Raw genomic sequence first — 21,347 nt, 5'->3', positions numbered from 1 at the left:
CACATCCCTCTGTCAGAACTGTCATTGTACCTCTCTCCTCTTTAACCCTTTGTACACAATGCAATCAGACTCCTCCTGAATACACTCGCCCTCCCCAGCCGCCTGTAATCCATGCCAGGAACAGTGGTAACGAGGAGAGTGTAAGAAGCAGCTTCATGGAATGCTATTGATCCAATCTGACTGGCTGCACTTTTTCTTTGGATGCGTTCAATAAATTCTTGCACAGGGTAATCACAGCGTTTTCTAGGTTGCTTGCACTGGCAAAGCATTACCCTCCAGGGTGCCATATACACCGGGCTCCGGCCTGGCCACCAAATCTCCAGCTTCTATTTCTTTTTACATTGATCATGGCTGTGCTGTGTAATGCCGGCTCCGGCCTGGAAGCTGGGTGCTGGCAGCCTCGGCTCGGACCGGGGCACTTGTCTGGTGAACAGAAGTGGTTAATAGAGCACAAGCTCCTTATTGTTCGCCTGTCAATGAAGCAGCCAGAGCGAGACCAGCTGATCCCCATTCAGAGCCACTAAAACCATTCATGGCAAGATTTCCTCCTGATGGTGGACGCCGAAGCGCTGAGGATGTTCCAACCGCGACAACTGGAGACAAGGGACGGCTGATGGGCCAACACACTCTCCTGCATTCAGCTATTTACATCCCCCCACCCTAGGCCCTGCACTACAAAGGGTTAATGGCAGCCAGACTATAAACAGCTTTGTCCAATCTACTTTTTACAGAGCTATCTGCCCGCCGCTGTGCCCGCCATTCAAGTTTCTGCTTCCACCCAGATAGTCACAACATACAGGAGAAAAGGGGGGATGAGGATAGGGCATGGGGGGATGAGGAACACTGACGGGGATGAGGATAGGGCATGGGGGGATGAGGAACACTGACGGGGATGAGGATAGGGCATGGGGGGATGAGGAACACTGACGGGGATGAGGATAGGGCATGGGGGGATGAGGAACACTGACGGGGATGTGAACCGCTCATGGGGAGATGAGGAACAGTCATAGGGGGGATGAGGAACAGTCATAGGGGATAAAGATAGGAGGACTGCTCGAGGGGGATGAGGACCACTCATGGGGGGGTGAGGAACAGTCATAGGGGGAATGAGGACAAGTCATGGGGGATAAAGATGGGAGGACTGCTCAAGGGGAATGAGGACCACTCATGGGGGGGATGAGGAACACTGACGGGGATGTAAACCGCTCAAGGGGAATGAGGAACAGTCATAGGGGGGATGAGGACAAGTCATAGGGGGGATAAAGATGGGAGGACTGCTCAAGGGAATGAGGAACAGTCATAGGGGGAATGAGGACAACTCATGGGGGGATGAGGAACAGTCATAGGGGGAATGAGGACAACTCATGGGGGGGTGAGGAACAGTCAAAAGGGATGAGGACAGGTTATGGGGGGTGAGGACGGGAATTGATGAGGAATACTCCTGGGGAAATGGGGACGAGGATGGGTCATGGGGAGATGACGACTACTCAAGGGGAATGAGGACCAGTCATGGGGGATGAGGACGGGGTACGGGAGGATGATGATGAGTAATGGGGTAAAGGACCACTCATGGGGGGATGGACAGGTTGTGGAGGAATGAGGACCACTCATGAGGGGGATGAGGACAGGTTATGGGGGGGGGGGGTGAGGACGGGAATTGATGAGGAATACTCATGGGGAAATAAGGACGAGGATGGATCATGGGGAGATGACTACTGCTCAAGGGGAATGAGGACCAGTCATGGGGGATGAGGACGGGGTACGGGAGGATGATGATGAGTAATAGGGAAAAGGACCACTCATGGGGTGGTGAGGACAGGTTGTGGAGGAATGAGGACCACTCATGGGGGGGATGAAGATAGATCCCCAGTGGATGTGGACAGGTAATGGGAAGATGAGGACCACTCATAACGGGGTGAGGATGGGTCACTGGGGATGACAGCTGGTCATGGGGAGGATAAGGACAGGTCATGAAATGATATGGACCACTCATGAGGAATGAGGACCGATCATAGGGCGATATGGACTGGTTGGAGGGATTAAAACCACTCATGTGGGGATGAAGCAGGGTCACCAAGGGATGAGAACTGATCATGGAGGGGTGAGGATGGGTCATGGGAGGATGAGGACCACTCATGGGGGATAGAGATGGGTCTTGGGTGATGAAGATTGGTTGGGGGGATGAGGACTACTAGAGGGGAAATTAGGTTGGGTCACCGGGGAATGAGAACTGGTGGGGAAGGAGACGATAAAGATAAGGACTGGTCATGATGGAATGAAGGTGGTTTACAGAGTAAATGAGAACTGGTGGGGAAAGAGGACCCAGATGCAGACTGGTCATAGGAGGATGAAGGTGGGTTATGGAGGGGATCAGTACTGGTGATGTTGGAAGAAGAGGACGGTAGGGGTGCAGATGCAGACTGGTCAGGGGTGATCCTTCCTAAGTCCTGGTAATAGACATTAGGAAGTAAGGCAGAATCCACATGGAGGATGTGGCACAAGGCAGTGGGGGTCCACATGGAGGATGTGGCAGAGGAGATCCATATGGAGGATGTGTCAGAGGGCAGAGGGGATCCACATGGAGGATATTGCAGAGAAGATCCACATGGAGGATGTGTCAGGGCACTGGGGGTTCACATGGAGGATGTCGCAGTGGGGGTTCACATGGAGGATGTCGCAGTGGGGGTTCACATGGACGATGTCGCAGTGGGGGTTCACATGGACGATGTCGCAGAGGGGATCCATATGGAGGATGTGGCAGAGGGCAGTGGGGGTCCACATGGAAGATGTTGCAGAGAAGATCCACATGGAGGATGTGTCAGAGGGGATCCATATGGAGGATGTGTCAGGGGGCAGTGGGGGTTCACATGGAGGATGTTGCAGAGAAGATCCACATGGAGGAGGTGTCACACATGGAGGGGATCCATATGGAGGATGTTGCAGAAGGCAGTGGGGGGTTCACATGGAGGATGTCTGGGCAGTGGGGGTCCACATGGAGGATGTGTTAGAGGGGGTCCATATGGAGGATGTATCAGGGCAGTGGGGGTTCACATGGAGGATGTTGCAGAGAAGATCCACATGGAGGATGTGTCAGTGGGGGTTCACATGGAGGATGTGTCAGAGGGGGTTCACATGGAGGATGTGTCAGAGGGGGTTCACATGGAGGATGTTGCAGAGAAGATCCACATGGAGGATGTGTCAGAGGGGATCCATATGGAGGATGTGGGGGTGTCCGGTGACACTATGGAGAACAATAGTGCTGTGTAGACTGACAGGCGGCACACAGGAGGACGGAGAGGAGATGGAGGAGGAGGCCGCCTGTCATTCCCACCAAAACCAAACCCCGGGGACACATCCCCGTCTTCCCCGATCACACACCGGGGACCCCCGATCACACCGGGACAGTGAGTGGGGGGCCGATCGCACAATAGAGGCATGAGATGACAGTCACCGGGCTAACAATAAGTCCCCCCCCCCTCCTCCCCGGACACCCTCCTCCCCTCCCCGGGCACCGCACACCCGGAGGCCCGGATGACACACAGCCGATCCCTACCTGCCGTGGAACCAGTCCTTGCAGGCGTCGCACTCGATCATGAAGCGGGTCACGTCGTAGGGCAGGCGGCAGATGCAGTACACAGGCACCGTCGCCATGTTAGATCCCCGCTCACAACAACACTCCCAGCCAGGGACGGAGGACAGGACACCGGGGGGAGCCGGGAGAGGAGAGGAGAGGGGGAGGGGAGCCGGGCGGCACAGCTCGGGATCCGGGCACAATGCGGGGGGCTGAATGCGGGAAACTTTCCGTGGGCTCTCCCCGAGCTCCTCCCGGATCAGAGCGAGGGAGGCGGCGGCTGAGCGGGGCTCGGAGCGGGGACAGGCTTTGTCTGTGTGCCCCCTGGTGACAGCTCTGCCTGCCTGCCTCACTACACTCTACACTGTCTGTGTGTATACAGAGAGAGGACAACAACACCACAATATACACTACACTCTACACTGTGTGTGTGTATACAGAGAGAGGACAACAACACTACAATGTACACTACACTCTACACTGTCTGTGTGTATACAGAGAGAGGACAACAACACCACACTACACTACAATATACACCACTCTGTACACTGTGTGTGTATACAGAGAGAGGACAACAACACCACAATATACTATACACTATACTCTACACTGTCTGTGTGTATACAGAGAGAGGACAACAACACTACAATGTACACTACACTCTACACTGTCTGTGTGTATATACAGAGAGAGGACAACAACACCACACTACACTACAATATACACCACTCTGTACACTGTGTGTGTATATAGAGAGAGGACAACAACACCACACTACAATATACACTACACACTACACTGTCTGTGTGTATACAGAGAGAGGACAACAACACCAAACTATACACTACACTGTACACTGTCTGTGTGTATACAGAGAGAGGACAACAACACTACAATATACACTACAATATACACCACTCTGTACACTGTGTGTGTGTACAGAGAGAGGACAACAACACTACAATGTACACTACACTCTACACTGTCTGTGTGTATACAGAGAGAGGACAACAACACTACAATATACACTACACTGTACACTGTCTGTGTGTATACAGAGAGGACAACAACACTACAATATACACTACACTGTACACTGTCTGTGTGTATACAGAGAGAGGACAACAACACCACAATATACACTACACTCTACACTGTCTGTGTGTATACAGAGAGGACAACAACACTACAATATACACTACACTCTACACTGTCTGTGTGTATACAGAGAGAGGACAACAACACTACACTATACACTACACTGTCTGTGTGTATACAGAGAGAGGACAACAACACCACAATATACACTACACTCTACACTGTCTGTGTGTATACAGAGAGAGGACAACAACACTACAATATACACTACACTGTACACTGTCTGTGTGTATACAGAGAGGACAACAACACTACAATATACACTACACTCTACACTGTCTGTGTGTATACAGAGAGAGGACAACAACACTACACTATACACTACACTCTACACTGTCTGTGTGTATACAGAGAGAGGACAACAACACTACAATATACTATACACTATACTCTACACTGTCTGTGTGTATACAGAGAGGACAACAACACTACAATATACACTACACTGTACACTGTCTGTGTGTATACAGAGAGAGGACAACAACACTACACTATACACTACACTCTACACTGTCTGTGTGTATACAGAGAGAGGACAACAACACTACAATATGCACTACACTCTACACTGTCTGTGTGTATACAGAGAGAGGACAACAACACCAAACTATACACTACACTGTACACTGTCTGTGTGTATACAGAGAGAGGACAACAACACTACAATATACACTACACTGTCTATGTGTATACAGAAAGAGGACAACAACACCACAATATACACTACACTCTACACTGTCTGTGTGTATACAGAGAGAGGACAACAACACCACACTACACTACAATATACACCACTCTGTACACTGTGTGTGTATATAGAGAGAGGACAACAACACTACACTACAATATACACTACACTCTACACTGTCTGTGTGTATACAGAGAGAGGACAACAACACTACAATATACACTACACTCTACACTGTCTGTGTGTATACAGAGAGAGGACAACAACACTACAATATACACTACACTCTACACTGTCTGTGTGTATACAGAGAGAGGGCAACAACACCACAATATACACTACACACTATACTGTACACTGTCTGTGTGTGTATACAGAGAGAGGACAACAACACCACAATATACACTACACTGTACACTGTGTGTGTGTATACAGAGAGAGGACAACAACACCCCAATATACACTATACTCTACACTGTCTGTGTGTATACAGAGAGAGGACAACAACACTACAATATACACAACACACTATACTCTACACTGTCTGTGTGTATACAGAGAGAGGACAACAACACCACAATATACACTACACACTACACTGTCTGTGTGTATACAGAGAGAGGACAACAACACCACAATATACACTACACACTACACTGTCTGTGTGTATACAGAGAGAGGACAACAACACCACAATATACACTACACTCTACACTGTCTGTGTGTATACAGAGAGAGGACAACAACACTACAATATACACAACACACTATACTCTACACTGTCTGTGTGTATACAGAGAGAGGACAACAACACTACAATATACACTACACTGTCTGTGTGTATACAGAGAGAGGACAACAACACCACAATATACACTATACTCTACACTGTCTGTGTGTATACAGAGAGAGGACAACAACACCACACTATACACTACACTCTACACTGTCTGTGTGTATACAGAGAGAGGACAACAACACTACAATATACACTACACTCTACACTGTCTGTGTGTATACAGAGAGAGGACAACAACACCACACTATACACTACACTGTACACTGTCTGTGTGTATACAGAGAGAGGACAACAACACCACAATATACACTACACTCTACACTGTCTGTGTGTATACAGAGAGAGGACAACAACACCACACTATACACTACACTGTACACTGTCTGTGTGTATACAGAGAGAGGACAACAACACTACAATATACACTACACTCTACACTGTCTGTGTGTATACAGAGAGAGGACAAAAACACCACAATATACACTATACTCTACACTGTCTGTGTGTATACAGAGAGAGGACAACAACACTACAATATACACTACACTCTACACTGTCTGTGTGTATACAGAGAGAGGACAACAACACCACACTATACACTACACTCTACACTGTCTGTGTGTATACAGAGAGAGGACAACAACACTACAATATACACTACACTCTACACTGTCTGTGTGTATACAGAGAGAGGACAACAACACCACACTATACACTACACTGTACACTGTCTGTGTGTATACAGAGAGAGGACAACAACACCACAATATACACTACACTCTACACTGTCTGTGTGTATACAGAGAGAGGACAACAACACCACACTATACACTACACTGTACACTGTCTGTGTGTATACAGAGAGAGGACAACAACACTACAATAAACACTACACTCTACACTGTCTGTGTGTATACAGAGAGAGGACAACAACACTACAATGTACTATACACTCTACACTGTGTGTATATAGAGAGGACAACAACACTACAATATACACTACACTGTGCACTGTCTGTGTGTATATAGAGAGAGAGGACAACAACACTACAATATACACTACACTGTGCACTGTGTGTATACAGAGAGAGAGAGGACAACAACACTACAATATACACTACACTGTGCACTGTGTGTATACAGAGAGAGGACAACAACACCACACTACACTACAATATACACCACACTGTACACTGTGTGTGTATATAGAGAGAGGACAACAACACTACACTACAATATACACTACACTCTACACTGTCTGTGTGTATACAGAGAGAGGACAACAACACTACAATATACACTACACTGTACACTGTGTGTATACAGAGAGGACAACAACACTACAATATACACTACACTGTACACTGTGTGTATACAGAGAGGACAACAACACTACAATATACTATACACTCTACACTGTGTGTATATAGAGAGGACAACAACACCACAATATACACTACACTGCACACTGTGTGTGTGTATATACAGAGAGGACAACAACACCACAATGTACACTATACTGTCTGTGTGTGTATATACAGAGAGGACAACAACACCACACTACAATATACACCACACTATACTGTACACTGTGTATGTATAGAGAGGACAACAACACCACAATATACACCACACACTACACTGTACACTGTCTGTGTGTATATACAGAGAGGACAACAACACTACACTACAATATACACCACTCTATACTGTACACTGTTTGTGTGTGTGTAGAGAGAGGGGACAACAACACCACACTACAATATATACCACACTATACTGTATACTGTGTGTGTATAGAGAGAGAGAGGACAACACCACCACAATACAATTTACACCACACTATACTGTACACTGTGTGTATAGAGAGAGAGAGGACAACAACACCACACTACACTACAATATACACCACACTATACTGTACACTGCGTGTGTATGGAGAGAAAGAGGACAACAACACCACACAACAATGTACACCACACTACAATGTACACCACACACTATACTGTACACTGTGTGTGTGTGTGTATAGAGAGAGAGAGAGGACAACAATACCACACTACACTACAATACACACCACACTATGCGGTACACTGTGTGTGTGTGTGTAGAGAGAGAGAGGAACAACAACACCACACTACAATATACACCACACTATACTGTACACTGTCTGTGTATAGAAAGGCAGAGGACAACAACACCACACTACAATATGCACCACACTATACTGTACACTGTGTGTGTGTGTATAGAGACAGAGGACAACAACACCACACTACAATATACACCACACTATACTGTACACCGTGTGTGTGGAGAGAGAGAGAGGACAACAACACCACACTATACTGTACACTGTGTGTGTATAGATAGAGCGAGAGAGGACAACGACATCACACTACAATATACACCACACTATACTGTACACTGTGTGTGTATGGAGAAAGAGAGAGGACAACAACACCACACTATACTGTACACTGTGTGTGTATAGATAGAGCGAGAGAGGACAACGACACCACACTACAATATACACCACACTATACTGTACACTGTGTGTGTGTGTATGGAGAGAGAGGACAACAACACCACACTACAATATACACCACACTATACTGTACACTGTGTGTGTATGGAGAAAGAGAGAGGACAAAAACACCACACTACAATATACACCATACTATGCTGTGCACTGTGTGTATGGGGAGAGAGAGGACAACAACACCACACTACAATATACACCACACTATACTGTACACTGTGTGTGTATATAGAGAGAGAGGACAACAACACCACACTATACTGTACACTGTGTGTGTATGGGGAGAGAGAGGACAACAACACCACACTACAATATACACCGCACTATACTGTACACTGCGTGTGTATAGAGAGAGAGAGAGAGGACAACAATACCACACTACAATATACACCACACTATACTGTACACTGCGTGTGTGTATATAGAGAGAGAGGACAATATACACCACACTACAAAATACACCACACTATACTGTACACTGTGTTTGTGTGGAGACCGAGGACAACAACACCACACTACAATATACACCACACTACAATATACACCACACTATACTGTACACTGTGTGTGTATAAAGAGAGAGAGGACAACAACACCACATTACAATACACCACACCACACTATACTGTACACTGTGTGTGTGTAGATAGAGAGAGAGATGACAACAACACCACACTACAATATACACCACATTATACTGTACACTGTGAGTGTATGGAGAGAGAGAGGACAACAACACCACACTACAATATACACCACACTATACTGTACGCTGCGTGTGTATATAGAGAGAGAGGACAATATACATCACAGTACAAAATACACCACACTATACTGTACACTGTATGCGTGTGTGTAGAGACCAAGGACAACAACACCACACTACAATATACACCACACTATACTGTACACTGTGTGTGTATAAAGAGAGAGAGGACAACAACACCACATTACAATACACCACGCTATACTGTACACTGTGTGTGTGTAGATAGAGAGAGAGAGAGAGATGACAACAACACCACACTACAATATACACCACATTATACTGTACACTGTGTGTGTATGTGTATGGAGAGAGAGAGGATAACACTGATATACAATACACTGTACAATATAAATCACATTATACTGTACACTGTGTGTGTATGGAGAGAGGAGGACAACCCTGCTACACAAAAACACACTGTACAATATACACCATAATATACTGTACACTGTGTGTGTATGGGGAGAGAGAGAGGAGGATAACACTGCTACACAACACACTGTACAATATACACCACACTATACTGTACACTGTGTGTATGAAGAGAGGAGGACAACACTGCTATACAACAACACACTGTACAATATACACCACACTATACTTCGTATGGAGAGAGAGGAGGATAACACTGCTACACAACAACACACTATACAATATACACCACACTATACTGTGTATGGAGAGAGAGGAGGAAAACACCACACTGTACAATATACACCACACTATACTGTACACTTTGTGTGTATGGAGAGAGAGGAGGACAACACTGCTACATGACAACACACTATACAATATACACCGCAATATACTGTACACTGTGTGCATGGAGAGAGGGGAGGACAACAACACTACACTTTATAATATACACCACACTATACTGTGTGTGTAAATGAAGAGAGAGGAGAGCAACAACACACTGTTCAATGTACACCACACTATACTGTGTGTGTGTGTGAAGAGAGGAGGGCAACACTGCTACACATCAAGACACTACACAATATACACTACACTATACTATACAATGACTGGGTGTGTAGGAGGACAACACTGCTACACAACAATACACTGCACACACCTATACACTACACTGTACAATGACTGGGTATAGGAAGACAACATGGCTACACAACAATGCATGTTACATTACACAATACTATACAATGACTGTATGGAGAGGAGGACAACGCTGTAAACAGCTATACACATTACTCTACACAATACTATACAATGGTTGTGTGTATGGAGAGGATAACAACACTCTACACACCTATACACTACACTATACTGTAAAATGATTAGGTGATAAGGAGGACAATACCACTACACAATAATACACTGTACACACCTTTAGACTACACTGTACTGTACAATGACCAGGTGTATTGGAGGACAATACTGCTACACAACAACACACTGCACACACCTGCAGTATCTCACAAAAGTGAGTACACCCCTCACATTTTTGTCAATATTTTTTGTATCTCTTTTCATGTGACAACACTGAAGAAATTACATTTTGCTACAATGTAAAGTAGTGAGTGTACAGCTTGTATAACAGTGTAAATTTGCTGTTCCCTCAAAATAACTCAACACACAGCCATTAATGTCTAAACCGCTGGCAAAAAAAGTGAGTACACCCCTAAGTGAAAATGTCTAAATCGGGCCCAATTAGCCATTTTCCCTCCCCGATGTCATGTGACTTGTTAGTGTTACAAGGTTTTAGGTGTGAATGGGGAGCAAGTGCATTAAATTTGGTGTTATCGCTCTCAATCTCCCATACTGGTCACTGGAAGTTCAACATGGCACCTCATGGCAAAGAACTCTCTGAGGATCTGAAAAAAAGGAAATGTTGCTCTACATAAAGTGTCAAGGTCTTACCTTGCTTTTCTGTTGGCAGCCATTTCGGACATGTGCAGACTGCTGCCTCTTATAAACTCTGTTTGCATCATCACTTGTCTGCTGCCTGGGCATCGCTCAGTGATGATGTTGCACACCTGACTATATATACTGTATCACCTGATGGCTTTCAGACCTTGCCCTTGTGTTTGTGCTCCAAGGTGCATCACTGCTAGCAGTCCTCTGGTCTCTGTGGTTTCTACGTGCATGACTTGGCTTGGCTGACGACCTTCCTGGCTCTGGTTTCCGCATCGGCAGACGACTCCGCATCAGGTGACGACCCGGCTTTGGCAGACTACCCGCTTCTGGACTCTATCTCGGCTTGGATGACTACCTGTTCCTGGACTCGATCCTGGCTTGGATGACTACCCGCTTCTGAACTTGACCTCGGCTGTTCTTGATTTTGCTCCTCTCTCTTGCTGTGCGATTTATTATTGTTGCATAAATAAATCGCTTTATTTTATTTGCATCCTCGTGTGGTCTGGTTTCCTGGCACCCTGACAGTACACAAGGGCCATGAATCCTGATGATGCGGGTGCTCCTATGCTTCCCATGCTGGTTACCAGGCTTGATCAACAAGATCACCCTTTGGGTCAGTTCGCTCAGGCTTTGCAGATGTTGCTTGAATTCACAGCACACCTTGCTCCTGGTGCTGCTAGGCCTGTGGTTCCTCCTGTTGTTGCAGCAGCTGCTGCTCCTGTTGCCGCTCCTGCAGCTGAAGTTGCTGTTACCAGAGGGATAACTGGTTCACCCCCCCTCCCGCAGCGCTATGGGGGGGAACCGAGTCAGTGTCGTGGCTTCCTAAACCAAGTGGGCATTTATATTGAGATGGTTCCTAAGGCGTTTCCCTCTGACAGGTCCAAGGTGGGCTTCCTAATCTCATTGCTCTCGGACAAGGCCTTGGTCTGGTCAAATCCCTTATGGGAGAACGATAATTTTATTGATTCTTGATTACCCAAGTTTTGTTGCCTCCTATCTGAGGGTATTTGATGTGCCTGCTCGCACTGCTTCTGCTGCTAAGCTGCTCCTGTCCATTCAACAGGGTATTCAAACTATTGCCGAGTATGCCATCGAATTTTGTACCCTGGCAGCAGAGGTGGGCTGGAATAATGAGGCTCTGGTGGCGGTCTTCTCTCATGGTCTCTCCAATGCATTGAAGGATGAGATCGCGGCCAAGGATCTCCCTGATGAACTAGATGCTCTCATTTCCTTCCTAATTTTGATCGATACTAGGCTTAGGGAGAGACCATCGTTTAAGGAGCGCCTGCAGAGGCCTCCTACCAGATTGGCTCCTACGTTTTCTTTCCCACCCATTCCTCCCTCACCTCCCATGCCTCCTGGGGATGGTGCATCTGGCTGTGAACCCATGCAGCTAGGGTTCACTCGCCTTTCTGAGGCTGAGCGGGTCTTTAGTAGGAGGGAGGGCCGGTGTCTGTATTGCGGCCTTGGTGGACATTTCCTGAATTCTTGTCCTACCCTTCCGTGAAACGCTCGCACCTAAGATCCTGTCGGGGGCAGATCTTAGGTGGAATTTCCTCGTACCCGTTTTCCCGTAAAGATAAACCGCTAATTACAGTTGTCCTCTCCTGGGCAGCAGGCTCAGTGGTTACCCAGGCGATGGTAGACTCCAGTGCTGGCGGTTACTTTATTGACAGTACATTTGCTGCTGTGAATTCCATACCCTTGCAGCCCCGTGTTGCTCCACTGGTCATCGAGGCGATTGATGGCAGACCCCTGCAACCAGCACAGGTTACCCACGAGACTGTTCCAGTTGACATGGCTATAGGGGCTGTTCACAGGGAGTCAGCCTGTTTCATGGCTATATCGTCCGCACACTACTCTGTTGTTTTAGGGTACCCTTGGCTTCAGAAGCATAATCCGACCTTTGATTGGCAGTCGGTTGAGATCCTCTCTTGGTCTCCACAGTATGGCGCTGTTTGTATCCATGGGCCTGTTAATGTACTTTGTACATCCTCAGATTCAGTATTGCCTAATGAATATCATGAGTATCAAGATGTATTTGACACGGTGCGTGCTGGTACTCTTCCTCCTCATCTTCCGTACGATTGTGCTATAGACTTGCAACCTGGTGCCATTCCCCCTTGTGTCAGGGTTTATCCTCTCTCGGTTGCGGAGAATAAGGCCATGGAGGAGTATGTGGTGGATGCGCTTGCCCGAGGGCAAATTTGCAAGTCCACTTCTCCAGCGGGTGCCAGATTTTTCTTCGTAAAGAGGGGGGGGGTGAGTTGAGACCTTGCATTGATTATAGGGGTCTCAATCGCATCACAGTCAAGAATGCATACCCGATTCCGTTGAATACTGAATTGTTCGACCGCCTCAAGGGAGCAACGGTTTTTACCAAGCTTGACCTAAGAGCCGCGTATAACCTTGTAAGGATCAAGGAAGGCGATGAGTGGAAGACCGCGTTTAATACCATAACCGGTCATTACAAATATTTAGTAATGCCCTTTGGCTTGTGCAATGCACCCGCTGTCTTCCAGGAGTTCATCAGTGATGTCTTTCGTGATATGTTGCAGCAATGTGTGGTAGTCTATTTGGACGACATCTTGATTTACTCGGACTCCATTGAATCACACTACCTGGATGTCAGACAGGTGCTGCAACGGTTATGCGAGAATGGGCTTTTCTGTAAGCTTGAGAAATGTGAATTCCATCTGTCTCAGTTTGCCTTCTTGGGCTACATCATTTCTGCTGAGGGGCTCTCTATGGACCCTGAGAAGGTTTCGGCTGTTCTACAGTGGCCTCACACTAGTGGTCTCTGTTCCATTCAGTGTTTCCTTGGGTTTGCCAACTACTGCCAACTACTATCGGAAATATTATTTTTCCTCTTTGGCTAAACGTATCTCATATCTGACCAAGAGGGACAGCGATCCCCATAATTGGACGCCTGCTGCTATCCAAGCTTTCGAGGCCCTCAAATCTGCTTTTGCTTTGGCTCCCATTCTGTCTCATCCCAATCCTGATTTGCCCTTTGTCCTAGAGGTGGATGCATCGGTGTTTGCTAGGGAGGTTTTCCGCTTACACGGGTGGCCTAAGGAGAGTGTATCAGACCGTAGGAGTCAGTTTGTCTCTAGGTTCTGGCACGCCTTTTGCTCTCAGTTGGGTATTCGACTCTCCTTCTCCTCGGCCTACCATCCTCAGTGCAATGGTGCCGCTGAACGTTCTAACCAAGCTCTGGAGCAATTTCTCCGCTGCTATATCTCTGACCATCATGAAAATTGGGTTGATCTGCTACCCTAGGCAGAGTTTGCCAGGAACTCTGCTGTCAACTCGTCCTCAGGAATGTCTCCATTAAAGGCCAATTATGGGTTCCAACCGGCTGTGTTGCCCGAATCGTTCTCGCCACAGGACATTCCAGCTGTGGAGGATCACCTTCGTGCCCTCAGTTCCTCTTGGGTGCTGATTCAAGACTCTTTACTGGTCTCCAGCATCAGAAGCTCCAGGCAGACTGGAGACATTTATCTGCTTCTTCGTACCAGGTCGGGGAGAGGATGTGGTTGTAATCTCCACCTCAAGGTGCCCACTCCAAAACTGGTACCTCGCTTGGTTTGTCCTTTTCGCATCCTCCGTAAGGTGAACCCGGTGGCCTATGCCCTTGATCTTCCTCCTGTCAAGCGTATCTCCAATGTCTTTCATGTGTCACTTTTGAAGCCACTGGTTTGCAATCGCTATACTTCTTACCCTCATCCTATTCCTGTGGGCAATCATGAGGAGTATGAGGTTAGCAACATATTGGGTTCTTGTCTGTTCCGAGGTCAGGTTCAATACCTGCTTCTCTGGAAAGGTTATGGTCCTGAGGAGCGATCCTGGGTTCCCTCCACTGAGGTTCATGCTCCCACCCTTCTCCGTGCTTTCCATGCTCGCTTTCCTCAGAAACAGTTTTTTGCTCCACGGAGGAGGGGCCGTTGAAGGAAAGGGTACTGTCAAGGTCCTACCTTGCTTTCCTGTTGGCAGCCATCTTGGACATGTGCAGACTGCTGTCTCTTAAAAAACTCTGCATCATCACTTGTCTGCTGCCTGGGCGTCGCTCAGTGATAATGTTGCACACCTAAAAAAAACAAAATGAGGTTGAAGGATTGTAAGAGGTGCATGGAAGTCAGCCAGCCCCCAGTCTGATGTACTCACCCTCCAGTCTGTCACCAACCAAATAAAACCTTTCTCTTGGTACAAAGAACAGGAGTTTAGTTGACACACATTTGCAAACGCATGTGAAAGCTGCAGAGCCACTTCACGGCACCCTGTTAAATCTGCAGTCCTACACTCTTAATTTAGTGTCCTCACACTGGAGGCACATGGCCGCTAATGGATGGATGGGGGAACAGGTGAGAGGGAGGCAGTGTGCTTTACAGGCCATGCCCCATACATAAAATCCCTTCCTATCTATATACTGCATCCACCAAGGGGATGGAGGTGTAATGCTTTTCAGCTGGTCTTTTCCAGTTTGCAACATGGTTATAACCTAATTATTTGAGTCTTTGAGACAACAGCCAGTCGTGGATGAGGGTGGGTTGGGGGAGGTTGGGCTGTCTCCCTCTCACCTGTTCCCCCATCCATCCATTAGCGGCCATGTGCCTCCAGTGTGAGGACACTAAATTAAGAGTGTAGGACTGCAGATTTAACAGGGTGCCGTGCAGTGGCTCTGCAGCTTTCACATGCGTTTGCAAATGTGTGTCAACTAAACCCCTGTTCTTTGTACCAAGAGACAGGTTTTATTTGGTTGGTGACAGACTGGAGGGTGAGTACATCAGACTGGGGGCTGGCTGACTTTCATGCACCTCTTACAATCCTTCAACCTCATTTTGTTTTTTGTCATAGGGATGGAGACGCCGGGCAACGCCAGCTTGGGTCTCATTTAAAGTCCCACCTAGTCCAATATGTTTAATGTTGCACACCTGACCATATATATCACCTGATGGCTTTCAGACCTTGCCCTTGCGTTTGTGCTCTGGATTCCGCATCGGCAGACGACCCCACATCAGGTGACGACCCAGCTTCTACAGACTACCCGCTTCTGGACTCTATCTCGGCTTGGATGACTACCTGTTCCTGGACTCGATCCCGGCTTGGATGACTACCCGCTTCCGAACTTGACCCTGGCTGTTCTTGATTTTGCTCCTTTCTCTTGCTGTGCAATTATTATTGTTGCATAAATAAATCCCTTTATTTTACTTGCATCTTCATGTGGTCTGGTTTCCTGGCACCCTGACATAAACATGACCTAGGTTGTAAGAAGATTGCCAAGACCCTGAAACTGAGCTGCAGCATGGTGGCCAAGACCATACTGTGGTTTAACAGGACAGGTTCCATTCAGAACAGGCCTTGCCATGGTCGACCAAAGAAGTTGAGTGCATGTGCTCAGCGACATATTGAGAGGTTGTCTTTGGGAAATAGACATGTGAGTGCTGCCAACATTGCTGCAGAGGCTGAAGGGTGGGGGGTCAGCCTGTCAGTGCTCAGACCATACACAGCACATGCATCAAACTGGTCTGCATTGCTGTCGTCCCAGAAGGAAGCCTTTTCTAAAGATGATGCACAAGAAAGCCTGCAAACAGTTTGCTGAAGACTAAGGACATGGATTACCATTTCCTGTGGTCTGATGAGACCAAGATAAACTTATTTGGTTCAGATGGTGTCAAGTGTGTGTGGTGAGGAGTACAAAGACAAGTGTGTCTTGCCTACAGTCATGCTTGGTGATGGGAGTGTCCTGGTCTGGGACTGTAGAGATGCTGCCAGCACGGGGGAGCTATAGTTCATTGAGGGAACTATGAATGCCAACATGTACTGTGCCATAGCATGATTCCCCTCTCTTCAGGGACTGGGCCGCAGGGCAGTATTCCAACATAACGACCCCAAACACACCTCCAAGACAACCACTGCCATGCTAAAGAAGCGGGTAAAGGTGATGGACTGGCCAAGCATGTCTGCAGACCTAAACCCTATTGAGCATCTGTGGGGTATCCTCAAATGGAAGGTGGAGGAGCGCAAGGTCTCTAACATCCACCAGCTCCATAATATTGTCATGGAGGAGTGGGAGAGGACTCCAGTGGCAACCTGTGAAGCTCTGGTGAACTCCATGACCAAGAGGGTTAAGGCAGTGCTGGAAAATAATGGTGGACACACAAAATATTGACACTTTGGACATTTCCACTTAGGGGTGTACTCACTTTTGTTGCCAGCGGTTTAGACATTAATGGCTGTGTGTTGAGTTATTTTGAGGGGACAGCAAATTTACACTGTTATATAAGCTGTACATTCACTAATTTACATAGTAGCAAAGTGTAATTTATTCAGTGTTGTCACATGAAAAGATATAATAAAATATTTACAAAAATGTGAGGGTTGTACTCACTTATGTGAGATACTGTATACACACTGTACACACCTATACACTACACTGTACTGTACAATGACTGGAAGTATGGGAAGACAACACTGCTACACAATACCACACATTTCACTACAACCCTACACAAAACTGTGCAATGTCTGTGTGTGGATGGCAGGACAACACTGCTCACTATACACAGCTATACACTATACAATACTGTACAATCACTGTGTGTGTGTGGATGGGAGGGCAGCACTGCTACACAACATACATCACACTACACTGTGCACTGACTCTGTGACGTATTCCCCTAAAATGAAGCGAATAGTGGTGTAACGCTAAAGTACTAATATTACTACTCTTTAGGCAATGATATTCAAATCTGGTGAGGTGAACTACAAAACACCTCCCTCTCTTGTGTTAATAAATGCTGTGATTTTTCTAAATGCAATGAAGTCACATGTGATGAAAAACGTGATTGATTTCTGTGTCTATATAAATAAATAATAATTTGGACTACAATACACCTCCCTCTTACATGCCTACATGGGAAGGTGATAGATGTAAATTCAGCATTTAGAGTACCTTCTCCTATCAGATGTGCTAAGTGCAGTAGTGGACTACAACACTCCTCCACAAAGGCAAAATATATGAAATAAATGTGAATATATGTATGTGAAATAGTATATGTATAAACTGAAAGATATAAATGTTTCCAAATCAACACTATACTGTGCAATGACTCTGTGACATCTTCCCCTGAAAGCAACATTTCCTCATTCAGGGATTCCCTTAAACACCTGAATTGGTTTTTGGCAATGTACTGAAGCAGGGGTGCTCAGCCAGTGGCCTGTGGGCCACATGTGGCCTGAGGAGCCCTCTGATGTGTCCCGTGACCCCCTGCTCTGGGATAGCAGGTCAACAAGCCCAGATTGCGGGTGGCCAACTCACAATCCCAGAGCATCAGAGTGGCTGAAGCTGGCGCCAAAGGAAGCATGCAGCTGCGGAGGGAGCAGAGCTGCATAGGCCAATGCTTCCTCTTCAGCAGGGGTCTCCAAACGTTTTAAAAAAGGGCCAGTTTACTGTCCTTCAGACTTTAGGGAGGCCGGGGGCCACACTGTGGACAGTGTGAGTAGAAAATGTCCTGGCAACTGTCCCATCATTTGTTTTAACAGGAGGAATAGTGCTCCATTGTTGGTTTTAGCAGGAGAAATAGTGCCCCATCGATGGTGTCAGTGGGAGGAATAGTGCCCCATCAGTGGTGTCAGTGGGAGAAATAGTGCCCCATCATTGGTCTTAGTAGGAGGAACAGTGCCCCATCAATGGTGTCAGCGGGAGGAATGATGCCCCATTATTGGTCTTAGTAGGAGGAATAGGGTCCCATTGGTGACGTCAGTGTGGGTAATGATGCCCTGTCATTGATTTTAGTAGAAGGAACAGTGCCCCGTCAATGCTGTCAGTGGGAGGAATAGTGCCCCTTCATTGGTTTTAGTAGGAGGAACAGTGCCCCATCAATGGTGTCAGTGGGAGGAATGATGCCCCGTCACTGGTCTTAGTAGGAGGAATAGCGCCCCATTGATGGTGTCAGTGGGAGAAATAGTGCACCATTGATGGCGTCAGTGGGAAGAATGATGCCCCGACATTGGTCTTAGTAGGAGGAACATTGCCCCATCAATGGTCTTAGTAGTGCCCCCTAATTGGTCTTAGTAGGATGAACAGTGCCCCATCAATGGTGTTAGTCAATCCCTTGAAAAAGTCACGTGGGTAGTGACGCAACGCGCGTCGGGAAGAGCCGGGTGACGTCACCTCCGTGTTTACGGCCGTAGCCGGAGGTTCTACAGTGTATTGCTTTTGCTCGTTTGTTGCTATTTGATTGTAAGTGTATCTTTTATTGTAATTAAACTGGTTTTGAAGTTACTGCACCATGAGCGTCTCATTTTATATCCTATGAGGCGGAACGGCTTGGAGTGAGCATATTGTGCAGCTGAAGATCGTTACTGGATTGGGAGATCGATGTACTGTGAACATCAGTGATTACATGCCTGCAAGAGAGGAGAGAGGTCGGAAGCCCAGTTCAAAGGAAAGCAATCGGCTTGTTTGGATTACACACATGTGCAGATAGTGTGTATGGGAGGTAAGCGGCCACTACACACCTGTTTGTTGGAGATTGGATCGATATCCAGATTATTGATGTTATATTTTACGATTGGTTGATCCTTTGAAGATTTATTTCATTCATCTTTGATTGTATATTGGACACTGTGGGATTTTCTCAGACACTTATATTTTTATACACAACTTTTTTTATGAATTGTTTTATGAAATATTTTCAGGAATTTTTTCATCACATATCGGTCATCAACGATTACATTGATCATCACCCTTTTTCATCTATTGCATTGATTTTGTGATTGCATTATATATATAATTTTTTTGAGGACTTTATTTATGCACAGTCTTTTCAGAGTCATCCACTGAAGATCTTTTGTGTATAGGCTCGCTTTTACAGTTTTACATTGAGGATTGATTTTACTTCGACATTTTTGCATCAGGTTTTATCATATAGAGCACTATCCACAGTGGTGGACATCGTTATTGTCACAGAGTGTATCACATTTATTTATGATTTGAATTAGCGCCGATTTTTCACACCATACAAGTGCCCCGTCAATGCTGTCAGTGGGAGGAATAGTGCCCCTTCATTGGTTTTAGTAGGAGGAACAGTGCCCCATCAATGGTGTCAGTGGGAGGAATGATGCCCCGTCACTGGTCTTAGTAGGAGGAATAGCGCCCCATTGATGGTGTCAGTGGGAGAAATAGTGCACCATTGATGGCGTCAGTGGGAAGAATGATGCCCCGACATTGGTCTTAGTAGGAGGAACATTGCCCCATCAATGGTCTTAGTAGTGCCCCCTAATTGGTCTTAGTAGGATGAACAGTGCCCCATCAATGGTGTTAGTTGGAGGAACGATGCCCTGTCATTGGTCTTAGTAGGAGGAACAGTTTCCCATCAATGGTGTCAGTGGGAAGAACAGTGCCCCATAACTGGTCTTAGTAGGAGGAACAGTGTCCCCCAATGGTGTCAGTGGGAGGAATAGTGCCAAATCATTGGTTGTAATAGGAGGAACAATGCCCAATCGATGGTGTCAGTGGGAGGAACAGTGCCCCATCAGTGGTGTCAGTGGGAAGAATAGTGCCCCATCGATGGTGTCAGTGGGAAGAATAGTGCCCCATTGATCTCGTCAGTGGGAGGAATAGTGCCCCATTGATGGCGTCAGTGGGAGGAATAGTGCCCCATCGATGGTGTCAGTGGGAGGAATAGTGCCCCATTGATGGCGTCAGTGGGAGGAATAGTGCATCATTGACGGCGTCAGTGGGAGGAATAGTGCCCCATTGATGGTGTCAGTGGGAGGAATAGTGCCCAATCATTGCTGTCAGTGGGAGGAGTAGTTTCCCATCATTCAGCTTCGGGTGTGGCTGCTGGAAGGTTCTCTGGCTGTGTGTCTGGAGCTGCTCCAGGTGATCTGTGTAAGAGGGGAGTGAGGTGAAATCCCTCCCAGCTCTCCTGGCTCCCT

At 46.8% G+C, this 21,347-nt stretch overlaps 1 protein-coding gene across 1 annotated transcript in view; it reads right to left on the bottom strand.

The window, feature by feature from the left end:
- Positions 1–3,862, bottom strand: part of PHF2 (PHD finger protein 2) — a 460,832-nt gene extending 456,970 nt beyond the window's left edge. Inside the window, exon 1 of the mRNA XM_082265845.1 lies at positions 3,554–3,862. Within this exon, the coding sequence (XP_082121971.1) occupies positions 3,554–3,651 (98 nt within the window). The 5' untranslated portion in view covers positions 3,652–3,862. The remainder of the gene's footprint in view (positions 1–3,553) is intronic.
- Between the last annotated feature and the right edge of the window lie 17,485 nt (positions 3,863–21,347).

Source organism: Pelophylax lessonae (genome assembly GCF_965119305.1).
Source record: "Pelophylax lessonae genome assembly, chromosome: 8".
Taxonomy (NCBI): Eukaryota; Metazoa; Chordata; class Amphibia; order Anura; family Ranidae; genus Pelophylax; species Pelophylax lessonae.
This window is presented reverse-complemented; position numbering and strand designations above follow the sequence as displayed.